Source organism: Poecilia formosa, unplaced genomic scaffold, assembly GCF_000485575.1.
Source record: "Poecilia formosa unplaced genomic scaffold, Poecilia_formosa-5.1.2 Scaffold152, whole genome shotgun sequence".
Lineage (NCBI taxonomy): Eukaryota > Metazoa > Chordata > Actinopteri > Cyprinodontiformes > Poeciliidae > Poecilia > Poecilia formosa.
The window spans coordinates 1,120,995-1,136,557 of record NW_006800091.1 but is presented as its reverse complement, the minus strand read 5'-3'; the positions used below and the strand labels follow the sequence as shown (position 1 = coordinate 1,136,557).

The window sequence follows — 15,563 nt, the reverse complement described above, 5'->3', positions numbered from 1 at the left end:
GTTGCGTTAGACTTTTTTTTTCTCTGTCATTTTGACCGACAGGATAAAAAAAAAATCCTTTGTACTATTTCTACCTGTCAAATTATAATCACATCCAGGTTTGGGGTTTCTCACTACTCTCAAGATCGCAATATGGTCAACAAGAAAATTTTGCTTAAAAAAAAAAATAAAATAAAAAAAATAAATCACAGCTTACCATTGCTAAATAAGTCACATTTTGTTTAGATTTGTTTGTACATTTCTAAACATAAGAAAGCTCAAATTTCCTGACAATAAATGTCAGGATCATAGTGAATAACAGTAACTGATCTAAGAATGAGGCCAACTCAATGATGGAACATCTTTCCAGGTGTTTATAAAAAAAAAAGTCTCTATGAAGGAGATTTCAGAGCATGTCAGTCTACAGCCACCTTTTTAATCTACAAATATCCCAAATCCACTCACGCTTATTCACACAGCTGTGGGGTTTTGCCCCTTTTTGTCTAAAGGATTTATGTCCAATGGTAAATATGTGGTAGTATTAATGCAGTGAAGCGGTTGCAATTAAATGGTCAGCAAGACTGTTATGTAGAAATACATCTGTTAAGTGCTGACGAGCTTTTTTTTTTTTTAAATAGCCCCTGACATAAATGTACCACCGCCTCTGAATGATGCTGTCAAGCGGTTGATTTAATCTGGATTTACGTTTTGACAGCACTAGCTAGTAAGTTAATATGATCATTTTTTACACAGATGCAGACCAGTTTATTGAATTTGAGACAGTTTACATGTGATCTCGATGAAAATAAAACAAAATGTGCCAGAATTATGAAGGTGCTCCAAATATGCAAAAAAAAAAAACTGAAGATGTGCAACTGGTGTGAAATTGCACTTTCAAGTGGCTCAAGAATATAATTGATGGATGGTTTAAATATTGAGTTCCAGTGTGTGACATTTTGGGGTAAGAGGAAAAATGAAGAAATAAGTAAAAATTATTATTCTTTCGCTGATACGTAGTTTCTGGGAGTTCATTTTGTTGCAATTTCTGAATTTTGCCACCGGGTGTCACTATATACACAACACACTGGAGCTTTAAATAGAACAACAAAGACGAAAAGAAAAGCAGACAGTCATTTAGCAACAACAGGCCTAATAATCAGCAGGAAACATCCAAAATAAACGTTGGTCTGTGAAGGTATGAAGGTGGGTCAGGTCTCGTCTGATTTCAGCTGGTCCACCGCGGGTAAGGCAAGATGTTACTGTGTTATGTTTCCAGGTGCAGCTGGAAAGATGTCCACTAAAAACTACACAAAGTGAGGCGAAATGGGAGCAAGATAGGTGATGAGGGAGAAAAATAAGGCAAAGACGCTTTCTGGGTGAAATCTGTTTGTCAACCCAAAATATGCAGAAATGATTGGACTGATCGGATACCACCCATATATTAATGGATGAGATTTTCTTTAAGATTGTAGGTGTAAAATAAATAAGTTAAATTGTTTTTCTGACTTCTTTCATTCTCCTCGCTGTTTGATCTGAGAGGACCTCTAACTACTCAACTACATTTCAAATGACCCACCAAGTTTTTAAGATCAGTTTAAAAGCGGCTCCAGGGAAAATTCACAGTAAAGTTACTGAGTCCGGCCTTCATCTGTGTTTATCTAGCGGTCCTGGGATGGCACATGGGGAACATGGAGGGAAGGGGGGCTAAACAATCCCAAACAAAAATAAACAAGAGCTTTTGCACAGAATAATCAAGAAAACCAACAAATATTTACACCACAGATACAGGCACTTGTATATCTTTGGTTGGAGAAACCCCAACATTGCGAGAGTAATGCATTCACAGAGCGTTTGTACCCCTTCATGTATTTCCAGGGATCACTAGGCAACTGGGATGTAGATTTTTTTCATTTCTTCTGTGTTTCTGAGTCCATGTTACAGGTAACCTCTGGCAGAGCTCTCTGCTGTCTTTTTAACCCTCTGACAGCGCCACCTGTCAAAAAAAGCAAGAAATAAATGCAAGTCAGTTCAGCTTTCGACAGAAAACGAAGCAGAGAGGTTTCTTTGATTTTCAGTTTGGTCTGATTTATCCAGTGTTAGAAAAGCATAAAATTAAGAGACAATTATGTGAGAGAAATTAGATTTTTATAAATTTACAGTCGTGATGAAAAGAGTTTTTCAGTGGGAAAAATGTTGTATTTCCATTTTCAGTGTTTTTACATTTAGAGTATTTCCCCATCAGAGTCTAAAAAGTTATTGTTGCCTCCCAAAAATGCAAGAGTCAATTTTAAACAGGTCAGACAGAATAACAGAATCTATAAAAAAGGATCAACACTCAAAATAGTGACAAAGAAAAATTCAATCTTATGAAATCCTTTTTATTCTTTTTTAGTAGACCTGAGAAATATGTTTTGACCATTACTGCTCTTGTGAACTAAACTGTTCGGTCATGGAAGAATATGTTAATTAACCAAAAGAAATTAAATTAATCTTCTTTTGAAGGTCTTCAGTGTTAAACCTGACTCGATCCCAGACTTTTAGAGGTTGTGTATTTTATGAACTGCAGAGCGATGAGATTTTACCATTAATGGTGGGATCACCTCTACAGACTCGGAGGAAATAAAAAGGACTATAAAACAATAAATGGTCAAACTCTAAATTCAAGGGTGTACACTGCATTCCTCTTAAAAGTCAATGGGACAATTTTATTTTAACTACATATTAAAAAATAAAGGGGATGAGACTGCATTGTTTTCAGTGATGCAGTGTGCAGCTTAAATGTACTCTATGTAATACTAAAACATCTAAAAATGCATGCATGGCTGCCATCAAATAAATATTTGACATGCTTTGCAGTTTATAGTCCATCTCCAACAATTATGCTGTCAAAGTCTCTAATAGTTAAAAGATGAAAAATTCAACAAATGTTCAATGTTAAGGTGGAAAACAAACCTAAAAATGATGTTAGCATGGCTAGCAGAAGCTAGAACAAGTAAAACTATCCAGATCAAAGTCTGGAAGAGTCTGTCAAGTTTAACAACGGCAAAACAAAAAAAGAGGTAGAAAGCAAAAAAGCAGAACAAAAACAAAAACTAAAACAGGAAAAAAAAGAAAAGAGGAAAAAGAAAAAAATGAAGGGAAGAAAAATTTCTAAAACAGAGAAACTGAAAAAAAGGAAAGAGAAAAAGGAATTAAAAACTAAATAAAAGACAAAAGAAAAAAAGGAAAAAGAAATAAAGAAAAAGTGGAAAGAGGCAAAAGAAAAAAATGGCTAAAAACAAAAAAAAGGAAAAATGGAAAAAAGGAAAAGAAAAAAGAAGAAAGAACTTAAAGGATGAATAAGGGGAAGGCAAGAAAATGTAAAAAGAATGATTATATCTGTAATGAAATTATTTTGCTATGAACTTTTATGACTTCCAGCCAGTTTGCCAAAGGAGACTCATCGACAACAAAAGTGATAAACATGGTAAAGGTCAAAGGTTCATCTCTCTGTAGGTGTCAACCTTATGAAGTGTTGAAAAAGAAAAAGACGAAGAGCTTTTCTTTGGGGGTTAATAAGTGAAGCTTCTTCATTACATTCCAACAAAACTACAGACAACACCTCCACTTAAACTCCTTTAATAGCAGATGAAAGTGGGTAGTATAAGCAGGTTTGAAGAAATGAGAAGAAAAGCAGCAGTGTGATTGGATTGTGTCTTAGGACCAATCAGAGGTCAGCTGACGCTTGGCTGAAACTACCTGTTGAGGTCATAAAGCACTGCTGGTGTCTGTTGTACCTTCTCAGGACAGAAGTCAGGGATGGTTTGTCGCACCTTGCCAGGCCGCCCCTTTATGACTGCATAGCAGAACATAGTGATGACCATGACAAACAGGAAGTAGCTAGTGTGCATCAGGTGCAGGTTGATGAGGGAGCGGTCGTCCTGGAGAGAAAAGAGTCTATAAATATTCCCTCATTGATCAAATTACTAAAATTTCCCTCTGAGGGAGATAAGTACAAGGTAAAGCTCTACATATTTTACTAGCGCCCCCTTTAGGAAACAGTACTGCATGCCGACTTGATGTAAAAGACATTTTTAATTGGGATTGGAATTTTCCTGGTCAAATAAAAATAATGATCTGAGAGTCACCACAGCTGCCTGCAAGGATAAACAAGTTCAACTAACCATCCATCTATCCATCCATCCATCCGCTCGTCATCTATTCATCCTTCTAATCTGCTCACCTTCTAACATGTAGACAAAGACATGAAGTTGAAAGATTTATATCTTCTATTTCAGGTTTGTCTGAGGTTAGGTTTTTTTCCCTAATTTTCTAAATATATCCCAGTACGACCTCATAAGAAGCTATCCTGTAATTTCCAAATATTGGCATCAAATATTTATTGGATTTCCAAAAAAATCCAATAAATATTTAAACATCTGAAAAGTTTAAATCTGAGTTATTCAATTTATCAACCATACTTTAGGAATCCAAATCATCATAGACACTAAAATAGAAGTAACTCCATAATAAAACTCAATATGAACCAGTTTCTGTTGACCAGTGAGCACAATGGAAAAGCTTGAACTGTTGACCAGGACAGCAGGATCACCAGGATCGCAGCTGTGAAGTTGAATAAATCCTGGCGGCTAAAGTCTGTGCTTTTCTCGGCTTTCAGAGCAGCGAGAGAAAAACGAGTAATGATGGGAGATTTTACAGTGAATTTCTGTCATTTTAGCAGCTTTTTGCAGGCTTTTTCACACTGCTGCTGATGGTGCAAGGTCAGCTGGTGCCAGGAAATAAAAAAAATGTGATGCAATCAAAAACCTCTCTCCCTGTCTGGTAGACTTCCAACAGCTTATTTACCTCTCCAAGAGACAAACCTAGTTTAGTCTGTGTAAATGTTAAGGAGGCAAACCAGCCTTCCTCTTCTGTCACTCCTGAAGTAAAAGGCATGTGAGATTTTAATATTACATTTTTTTAATAGTCAACTTAAAAGAAAGTAAAAACATTTTTTGAGCTTCTTGAAAATGGAAACCTGGAACTCACATCTGGGACAATGACGGTGAGTTTGGGGTTGAGTGCATGATACACTTTGCCAATAGCTCCTTTGTAACACCAGAAGGGGTTGTAGTCCTGACTGTACTTGGTGTCTGAGTCACGGACTGTGGTGAACACCTTGTACCAGGATGTAGCGTTGGTGTACGTCTCTGGGACGCAGTGCGGCGGCTGCCTGCACAGGGAAACACAAAACACACAATCAAGTGATTTGTTGACTTTTGAAGCAACCATTTCAAAATGAAATATTGACTTGGCATCAATGAATCAAGTTGTTTTAAAAAGGAACTGAAGGAAGAGTAAGTAGGAAAAACTGGGAAGTCTAAGTAGATTCCAGGAACACTTTTTTGTTTCAAACATTATTTTTATTAAAATTTTTATAGAAGCAGATTCCAGGCATACTTATTCTCATATTGCAGTTCATTCAGTGGATAATAAGCATCTTGCAGGGCAGGAGAAGCTGGACCAATGAACAGATTTTAACAAATATGTTTCTCTTAAATGACTAAAAGTGAAACTGAAAAAATAATAATCTACTTTAAGTATTCAACTCTAAGAATAAAACACCACCTGACATCAGAATAAAGCTGATAAACTCTAAACCACAATATTTGTGTATCTTTATTTATGTATTTATTTATTCATGTTTGTTTCTACAGTTACTGTTTAATTGCAGAAAGCTACATCACATCCCTGAGGTTTTCTAACAACCTGGAGCATGTTTTTACAATTTTTTTATTATTATTTTTATTTACTTATCTATAATTGTTTGTTTTTTGCTTCTGCAAATTTACAGCAGCATATCTGATGCTACATCTGACGCAGGTTCCCTCTCACATTTCAAACTAAAGCTGTAACAGTTCACTGTGCAGAAGGACGGATTAAAGCAGAAAGATTTGCAGGTGTTGAATTGTTGATGAGATCAAACACCACGACTACATAAGCTGTTGGTAAATCACAGAGGAGCTGTTATGTGGGGGTAAAAGAGTGAAACAGCAACCCTGGGGTTTTATCCTACTCTCAGGGATGGATAGAGGCAAAAACATGATGCAAACTTTTCAGAAACAAACCCATAAAATAACAGCAGAAGAGATTCACGGAGCTTTTAAATGTTCCTTTAATAAATCTGTAAACCCTGCAGTTATAGCATGAATATGCCTCAACGAGATCATTTTTATACTTTAGTTTCTAAAGAGGATCTCAGGACCCCCAACCTAATGACTTGTGACTCATAGTATGGTCAGCTTAAAAATAAAGTCTCAGATTTGTTTTAATACCAAATCCAATTTTAATTTTCTCACTTTTTTTTCTTTAAGAAAATTACAAACAAACAAAAAACTGCCTTTTATTTCAGTAATTTATTCTGTAAGTTGACTTGAATTGAAAGTCAAAGTAAATAAAAGCTTCTACAGAATTTGGTGTTCAGTGTTGTCTAATCCAACTTAGTTGTAGTTAGCTAGGCTAATTTTTTGATTAGTGCTTTAGCTTTTGTTAACTTTGAAAACATTCAACACTCTTAGCTTCCCCTAAATAATTTTTTTCAGATAAATTCTAAAAATGCTAATTCAGCAAAGTAACAATGATACCTTCAGTTGTTATGAAAATGCTATATATTAAATATGACTTAAAATAAATTTTACATCGTAATTTAACATCTTGAAATTGGGCCTGTCTCTTTAAAAACTCCTGCTCTTTCTGAAACTCCACATATGACTTCATGTTGTGATGACTTCATGAAGTCACCAAACATGGCTCCTCTATTGATACTTTAACAATGCTTTTACCAGCGTTGCACTGAGAAGTAGCCTGTATAATGAGCTCAGCGGATACGCAGTTCCACCTGGTGTTTGCTAAATACTGCTGGCTAGTCTGAAGGAGCTTTGTGGGGGAGTTGCGCTCTGTGAGGCGGAAGTTTGGAAATCTGCAGTTCTGGGGAGGAGCTGCGTCTCGAAGGCGGGGCTAGATCCACCCAGACGTTTTGCAGAGCTGAGTGGTTGCTATGGAGATTCAAGGATTTCTCAAAAATGCATGAAAGTAGGCAACACTCCAGGTATGCTTTTGATAAGGGAATAACATAGTAATGATAAAATGATTTAAACTCAAAGTTGATTTCACATTACACTGTCCCTTTAAACGGAAGGTGTGACGTAGAAATTTATAGATAGGATATTTAACTTCTGATTTATTTAATAGAAAAGAATCTGGAAATACAAGCATTTTTTTTCTACACATAGAGGAGAGGCTAACAGCAAACTGTGGGAAACCGTCCAACTCACACTGTGACTGGGAAGATATTGCTGGCTGCTGTGATGGTCATGCACGTGCTGAACACCACCTGCTCACAGTGGCCGTGCAGCACGCAGTCATCTGAGTTCCAGGACACAGGCAGAGTGAACGTGATGTTTATTTCTTCATGGGCTTCCCGGCCTGAAATCACAGACACCACAGCAGAGCGTTCTTTAAATGCCAACATGTTGATTAAGTGCAGAGGAGACTACTCAATCAATAAACTGCATAAAAGTTTGCAGGGGCAATGTTTTACCTGCTTTTAATGCAGCAGCAAGTTGCATAAGCAGAAAATCTGAGAGCCTCAGCAACAATATTATTAAACTACTTCCTTAATAATGAATGACAGACTGGGTTTGTGGGCTTATGCAAGATTTATTTAATGGAAAAAGGACTTAAGAAGATTATCAGGTGGACTACAGGATATGACAGAGGATTGAAAGGAAAATTAGATGGAGACCATGGAGCAGCGACTGAGAAGTAATTTATAACCTGCCAAGCTTTTTAAGTTAAGTTACAGTTCATAAATCAGAAGATTTGTTAGAGAATAAACAGCACCATAAATACCCGGGAACCCACCAGACAGTCATCAAAATCTATAAAAACCAACCTATTCTCACAGGAAGCATGGTAGCGGCGGTATCACTGTGTGGATTGACAACATGGATGGAGCTAAATAAAGACCAAAACTGGATGATAACCTGAACAATTCTCCAGAAAAGATTGGCGGTTCCCCTTCCGGTGGAACAATAACCCCAAACAAATAGAAAAGCCAGAAAGTAACAGTTTCGATCTGATGTCTTCAAACTGTGGCTTGATGCAGCCGCAGCAGAAACTCTGCAGTCTGCTTCACCTCCAGGGTTTCAGTTCCATGGTCAAGTTTCTGCCTGCAGATGCTACATTTTCCCACATTCCTTCACTTTCCCACAGCGGATTTTATCTACATGCTTGCAAAATGTGTTTGACTCTGAGTGTGCGTGACATTTAAAGCAGTTTTAAACTTGATAAGAGAGAGAGCAGGTTGACCTTTCCCAGGAAAAACACCTTCATCAGAGCAGGCTCATCCTGTTGATGTTAGATTAAATCCACACCGACGCTAAATATTTGCACGCCTTTCTATTTGCTTTGGTTATCCGTTTTAAAACATGAGTTTTAGATGTTAAAGCCAAATCATTCATCTACAGTTGAAACCAGAAGTTTACATACACCAGGCTCAGTAAAAAGGTCTGCCTGGGCATAGTATTAAAGTATTTTGCTGTGATGAGCCGTGAGCAGAGAAAACCGAAGAAACAAAAAAGTTGTGAAAACACTCACTCAGGTATCGTACCAGGTTTGTACACTTTTCCCACAGTAAAATTCAAGAACTTTTCAAGGAATTTCAGTGTAAGCTTTGAAACTTTTCCAGCACCACACTTTGTAGATAAAAATAATATAAATGAACTAAAGATGAAGTTTAAATTCATTACGTTATATAATTTATTAATATCTTGTGCTGGTATTTTACATCCTACAGCAGGGACAAGGCAAAAAATAAAATAAAAATGTATGTTTTGAAATGTCTTTCACACACACCCTATATACCTGACTGGTCCAAAAAAGTCACAAAAAAATCTCTAAAAAATATTATTGCTAAGATTTCTGATATTTAGCAAATAGGAACTATTTTGGTAACTCTAACTGACCTAAGACAAAAAACAGTTTAGTCTGATTTACCTTAAGATGGTGAAAAAACATGTGTTGGCATTTTTTTTTTCTTTAAACATTTGGTTTCAATTGTAAGTATCGTTTTCCAAATTTAGACTGGACATTATTATAATTTTGAATATCAAGCACTTTCCAAATCTTGAAATTCAAGGATTTTCAAAGATTTCAAGCTCCTGTTTGATTCCTGACCATAAAAACATACATATGCTGCCTGAGAAACTTTCAAGACCTTAAAAGTAAAAATCTACAGCAGCAACTAGAAGTGAACCAATCAGATATTAATATCCTGAAATAGAAACAAAATCTAGATCAGATGTCAGTGACAATGTGCCAGATCCGGAAGTGCAGATCTGTTCTAATTCTATGCTTTGTGCTCTGAGTGATGTCATGCTTTATTATTTATTTTACATTATATTTAGAATTCCTAAGTATACTTTCTGAACCATTTGAAAGAAGGTTTGTTGCTCTTTATTTTTACATGTTTGACCAAAGTAGCCAACCTGTTGTTTCTTTATTATTTATTTAACATTGGTTGTTTTAATTATGTTTTAATTATTACATACAAGTAATTTAACATTACTTGTATGCACTGACTGAACAAATTAAACTTGTGTTGTTTGACCAAGCTTGTAAAGCAATTGGTGCATTTGAGTGTGCTGTGTTAGTGCAGGTTTATCAAACAAAGTTGTTACTCAGTATATCTATGCATTTAGAAATGGAAACATTTTAAGTCAATTCAGCTGTTTTTCTATACAGATCGTATTGGCCGGTTCTAAGCCTCTGATATCGGTAGATCGACGCTTCCCTATTGGGAAATGGACCACAAATAGACAGCATTGTGTCACCACTACACAATGCTGCAGTAGCACAAAGTGTAAGTATAGAATGTGCATAAAACTATGTTGATATTCCACTAATGTCAAAGAAACACAATTTCAAATTGCAGTGTTTCCATTAAATAAGAAACGGAAGAAAATCACATTTGTTAACGCGATAAGAGATTGAAAACATTCCACAGCATCATCCTTCCACTCCTTCCTGTCGTCGTCTTTGTGGTTTGCTCCAGTGTGAACGTCCAGTTGTTGATCACATGACTTGTGTGATGAAAAAAAAGTGATTCCATTGCAGTTTTGTAAAATACACTAATTTTGATACAGCCAAAAAACCATCTCATACTAGTTCAGAAACTTTTTTTTAAATTGGCGTTTCCATTAAGCAATTTTATTTTCCATGTCAAATTGTGCAACTATAGGGTCAATGGAAATGCAGCTATTGTTGGCTCGCTACATTCAAATACAGTCACCTGACAAACCCAGACAGAAGGAATGAATTCCATCCATCTAGCTGCACACCCACCTGACAGGCCGACCTGCTGCCCCAGCACTGTGGCGTACAGGTGGGTGATGTTGCGGGAGTAGCCTCCAAACGGCCGCACAGGGTCCAGCGTGAGGGTGATGGAGACGGAGATGTTGATGGGACCCGAGTCCTCCAACAGCAGGGGGGGCTGTGTGCTGGAGCGGGCCTGGCCGCTGGTCACCACCAGGCTCTCCGGGGTGGTCGACTCGTTCAGGCCGTGCTTTATCGTCTCGTTCTCCGACACGCAGAAGTCCAGGTCGTTGAAGCGCAACAGGAACGTGTTCCAGTCCTGAGGCACAAATCTAAACTTATTAAACTAATTGAGGTTTTCTGCACCGAGTTGTTGAGATTTGCATCCTGCCTACACTGAAATGCAAATCCTTCATGCAGCTTCTGCTCAGGGTGTTCAGACACAGAACAGCACAACATCAGAGTTTGCTTTCACTTTATGCAGTCTGCAATTACAGCTTTACACATTTACAAAGTCAATGAAGCAAAGATCAGAGTTCGTCCATTTTCCCCATTAAACTAAAAAATTCAAGCACTTCAAGCATTTCAAAGTAAGTTTTCTAACATATCCAGGTCCAGTTTGGAGATAAAAAAAATATACAAATAAAGTAAAGCAAACAGTTTCAATTCACTATTAAATGACATCATTTACTGCTGTTGCTAATAATGTCATGTGATAGTATTTTACATTCTGGAGCAGGCAGGGAGAAAAAAAAAATCTAAAATAAAATTTTATATTTGGAATAACGCAAGACTTTATACAGCGATCAAGCACTTTCCAAACTTTGAAAACACCTAATTGTAAGAAAAGCTTGGGAAAAAAAGTCACCTAACAGAAATTCAAGTATTTTCAACAATTTCAAGCACCTGTACAGACCCTGAAGGTTTCATACACTTCACTCTAATTATCCTCCTAAAATGAGCAACTTGGAGAGAAACATTTACGATAATTAAATGGAAACTGTTTTTTAAAGAGTGATGTGGATTTGTCGTACCTCTGTGAGCTCTGGAGACTTTATCTCCTTAATCTTGAAGAAATAACCGATGGTCAGGAAGGCGATGGCCACCGCACTGACACTGATCATGAAAATGACCAGAGGTGGACGGTTGGTGATGTAGCCTCTTAGGTTTTCTATGGGATTTAGCAGGTAAACCTACAAAAAAAAACAAAAAACATTTCATACCCAACATATTAAAAGGTGTCGACCAGTTGGAGGTCACTGGACTGTATTAATGGCATGAAGGTGATTTGATCAGGGTGCAACAAGAAATTATTTTGTTAATCAATTATTCTGACAATTCATCAATTAATTGGGGATCAAACACTTTTTCACTGAGCTGCATCTCTGCCTCATTAATTCAGAAACTTTTTTCCCAGTGAGCTGCTTTCTATTCATCATCACATCCCTTTACTAGAGAAAGATCAATCACAGTTACAGCCACAGAGACACTTCCTGGCAGAAACTAAAACAATGACTCATTTTTGATAAATGGTTTTAATGTTTCTATATAACACTAAAAAAATAAAGAGTCTGCTTTGACAAGTTACCACTCCAGCTTTATTGTTCCATGGAAGGAGAACAATTAGCATAGCAGAGCTCTGCCTCTTCAATGTGGCTTTGCTATAAACCACACATTATCAGCAAGGAGAATCAATAACACAACCTAAAACTGCAATTAACTATGTTACTCATATTTTCTACTTTATTTTATGCAACTACAAAGCCAGAAACGATAATATTACCATCTTGTGCCAGCATTAGCTTCCCTTTTTAGACAATTTTCTTTTTTTCTTTTTCATATTTGTATGTAAACATTTGTAGGTTAAATACTATATGGACTGTCAACAAAAGGTTTGTATGATGGCATATTAGAGCCATTCCAGATAGAAAAAAAGAACATTTCTTTAAAAAAAAAAAACAACTCAAATTTTTAAGAATAAGCTCAGAAATTAGCCAGAAAAAACAAGGACATTTCCCAGTTTGAAAGGTAGAAAACTGGGAACCTTAAAAAAAAAAACAAAAACAAAAAAACATGGAAATGTCTAAGTTTCAAAAGTAGGAAATTGTAAACTTTTGAAACTCAGGAATCACCAAGTTTTTCTACAGAATTTGAGAGTTTTTGGTGAAAAATTACTCTTTTTTTTCTACCTCCATTGACTCTAATACGACATTGTAGATTTGAAGTAATAATCACAAGATTTCAATCCAGGAAGGTATACATTATAATAGATGCACAATATTATTGCTATAAATGTCAGCATCGGCCAATACTGGTGATTTTTTTAACATATCGGTACGTACTGGTCTGATAAGTAAAACGGGGCAGATACTACCAACTGATACTTATTTCCATCTTTTTGCTGTTTGTGTTTGTTCACTGTGTTCCAAAGGTAGGAAAAAATTAGAATGCAGTTAAATATATCAGGTATCAGTCTTAACAGTAATATAAATGCATCAGTGCATTCTTATATTATTTAGCTTAAAAACTGCCCCAGTTATGATAAAACAAGGAGCAGCATTTGATTTGCAGACCTGAGCAACAAATGCAAGTTAATGCCCATGTTTATATGTGGCTCATATTTCACAATAACGATGACAGGACTGGTATCTCCATGGTAACAGATAAGTAAAGCATAGCATACACAAACACAGGAGAGAACAAAACCAGCAGCTCCATTCACTGCTGCACACATTTATCAACGGCTGGTTGGAAAAACTGTTTAGACGGAGCACAGGTCAGGAACAAAACCTTTAAATGAAGCCATAATTCATGGAAAGTGCTTAGCAAAGTATTCACACCCTCTTGAACATTTCTACATGTTGCCAAACTATGACCTCAAACTTCACTGTATTTAATTGGGATATTATGTGATAGAGCAAAACAAAGTAGTGCAAAGTTATGAAGTCAAAGCTATCTAAGCCAATATTTTTTTGAAATACAATTTTAGTTAGACAGACTTCATAATATGTTTTAATTACTGTTTTGAATGTTTTTATAGTTTGGATATTTAAAATGTTTCCCCAGGTCCAGTGTTAAATATCCTTTAGAAATGTAAGTTTTATTTATCTTTGAGTGGGAATACTAATATAACCAATGTTATATTAGTTGGAAATTGTCTCAAGGTAAGGTAAGGTACAAACTTTATTAATCCCATAGGGAAATTAAGATTGTCTGTTGCTCACACATTAATTCACATCCACACACATTAAAAGTGGTCTAATAAAAGAACTTAAATACAATAAATACATTAAAAAATGCTAATTACTCCGTCTCCCTCCCTTAACTCTCCCAGTATTGTCAATGTGACAATATTATCATTTATCACAAAAAAATTTGAGGGACAATTTATCATATAGCAAAATTTGTTATTGTGACAGGCACAACATGCATATCCCACTAAATGAAATCCAGTTTAACCCATTTGTTTTCATAGATGTGTCATATTTCATCAGAGTCACCAGACTGTCATACAGCAACAACTGTCAGTCAGAGGCCTCTTCAGGTTCGTTGGAAGACCGACTGCTACAGCATCACCACCCACAACCACTTTCTGAATATACTTAGATAATATGAGATTTCCCTTTGGGGTAAATACTAATTCAAATTTGAAAGCAAGGGAATATATGAATATAGAAAGCAAGGTAAAAGGCTAATTAATAAGCCTCGCATGTCTAGTGTTACAGATAAAAAGAGAAACGATCTTCTCATCTATTGGCTAAGACAAAAATGACACTGTTACCCAGGTTTAAATATTAATTAAGAACCATGTTTAGCTAGTTTCGTTAAGCAATTGTCGGGTTAAACTAGCTATCGGCGTTGCTGCAAGGACCAAACTAGGCTCCAGAAAATGTCGTACGTGATAAAAGTTAGATAAAAAGCTCGCCACTCACCATTTTTCCTTGTTGTGCAAGCGACGGGATGCTAGGTGTAGCTGGGAGGGAGCGCTGAGGGCCACAAAAAGGGCTGCGATGTGGCTAGCTAGGTTGCTGCAACGCAGCTAGTCTCCTCTAAATTTATCGCCGAGAAACAAAAGTCTGCGCTCCAAGCTTTCAGCATACGAGACAACGCATATACTGCTTCCCATTCTTCGCCTTTAATATTTCCGTGACTCGACAGAGAAACAAATATTCATCTTTAGGTTTGGAATAACGTCAACATCTTCCTGCCGACATCTGATCCGCGCGTCCTCGCTTTGCGTAGGGAGAAGAGTCGCGGTCTTGTTATTCCCGCAAGATGTACGCTCGAAAATTTACGGTTGACTGTAGAGGACAGAATGGAGTATGGAATTTACGTAGCAATAACGCATTTAGCGTGTTTACAAATGGCTGGGGGCTGTAGTTGCGTTAAGTTACCGTGGGAAACCTTAAAGTCACCGGGAAAGGGACACACAGGCTGCTGTGTATTTTTGTGCTGTTTTTTTAGTTTGACTTTTTCTGGTTTTGTTGAGTTTATATATTTTCTGTAGCATCATTTGATAAATTTAAAGTCCATTTTCTGTTTTACCATCTCTGATTCCCGAGACTCTTTGAAAGCAACGCAATAATAATCACCTTTTTTCAAACATAAATATGTATGGAGACCAGCGCAGTATTTATATCGTAAATATACCATGGTAAAATTAGGTTTTAAGTAATAAAATGTTTCTTCTGTCTAAGCAATGTTATTTGAAGTTCTGATTTGAATCTAATAAAGAATCTTTGGGGGGGGGGGGGGGGGAATGTGGGTGAATGTGCATTCATTTTTCTTTTTCCACACCATATTCAATTTTCATTGTAAATAACGTATTTCTGCCATTTTGATGTATAAACTTGACCAAAACAGTTTACTCTTGAGCAACAAAACATTAGATGTCTAACTTTGTCAAAACGACAAAGCAAAAGGGGTTTTGTTTTTCAAAAGAAGCAAATACCTCAGAATATCGACCTTTTATTTTCAGAGAATACCATAACTCACAAAATGCATGGATGGGAAATGCAATAATTAACATATGAATTAAATAAGAAAATTAGCATTCTGTTCATTATCCCTCTGTATTTGTATTATGTCAGAGCCTGTATCGAAACAGTTTAAACTACTTGCTGCAACTGAAATGTTGTCTTAATGTTATATTATTTTTGAAATGAGATTTACATCAACACTTTGCCGACATTTTAAACAACCAGGCTGATCAGTTTTTGGTTTCTACTTAG

General features: G+C 36.4%; 1 protein-coding gene across 2 annotated transcripts; it reads right to left on the bottom strand.

The window, feature by feature from the left end:
* Positions 1-598: 598 nt before the first annotated feature.
* tmem248 (transmembrane protein 248) lies at positions 599-14,626 on the bottom strand. 2 transcript variants are annotated; one of them, XM_007563876.2, is made up of 7 exons: positions 14,265-14,626; positions 11,367-11,525; positions 10,363-10,651; positions 7,293-7,443; positions 5,008-5,191; positions 3,718-3,899; positions 599-1,972 (listed from the first exon to the last, which is right to left on the bottom strand). In XM_007563876.2, exons 1-7 carry the CDS (start codon positions 14,265-14,267, stop codon positions 1,915-1,917), a joined length of 1,026 nt encoding a protein of 341 aa, XP_007563938.1. In that variant the 5' UTR covers positions 14,268-14,626; the 3' UTR covers positions 599-1,914. The 2 variants fall into 2 exon arrangements, with proteins under 2 accessions (XP_007563938.1, XP_007563940.1); XM_007563878.2 differs by having other exon boundaries at positions 3,756-3,899; positions 14,265-14,624.
* Between the last annotated feature and the right edge of the window lie 937 nt (positions 14,627-15,563).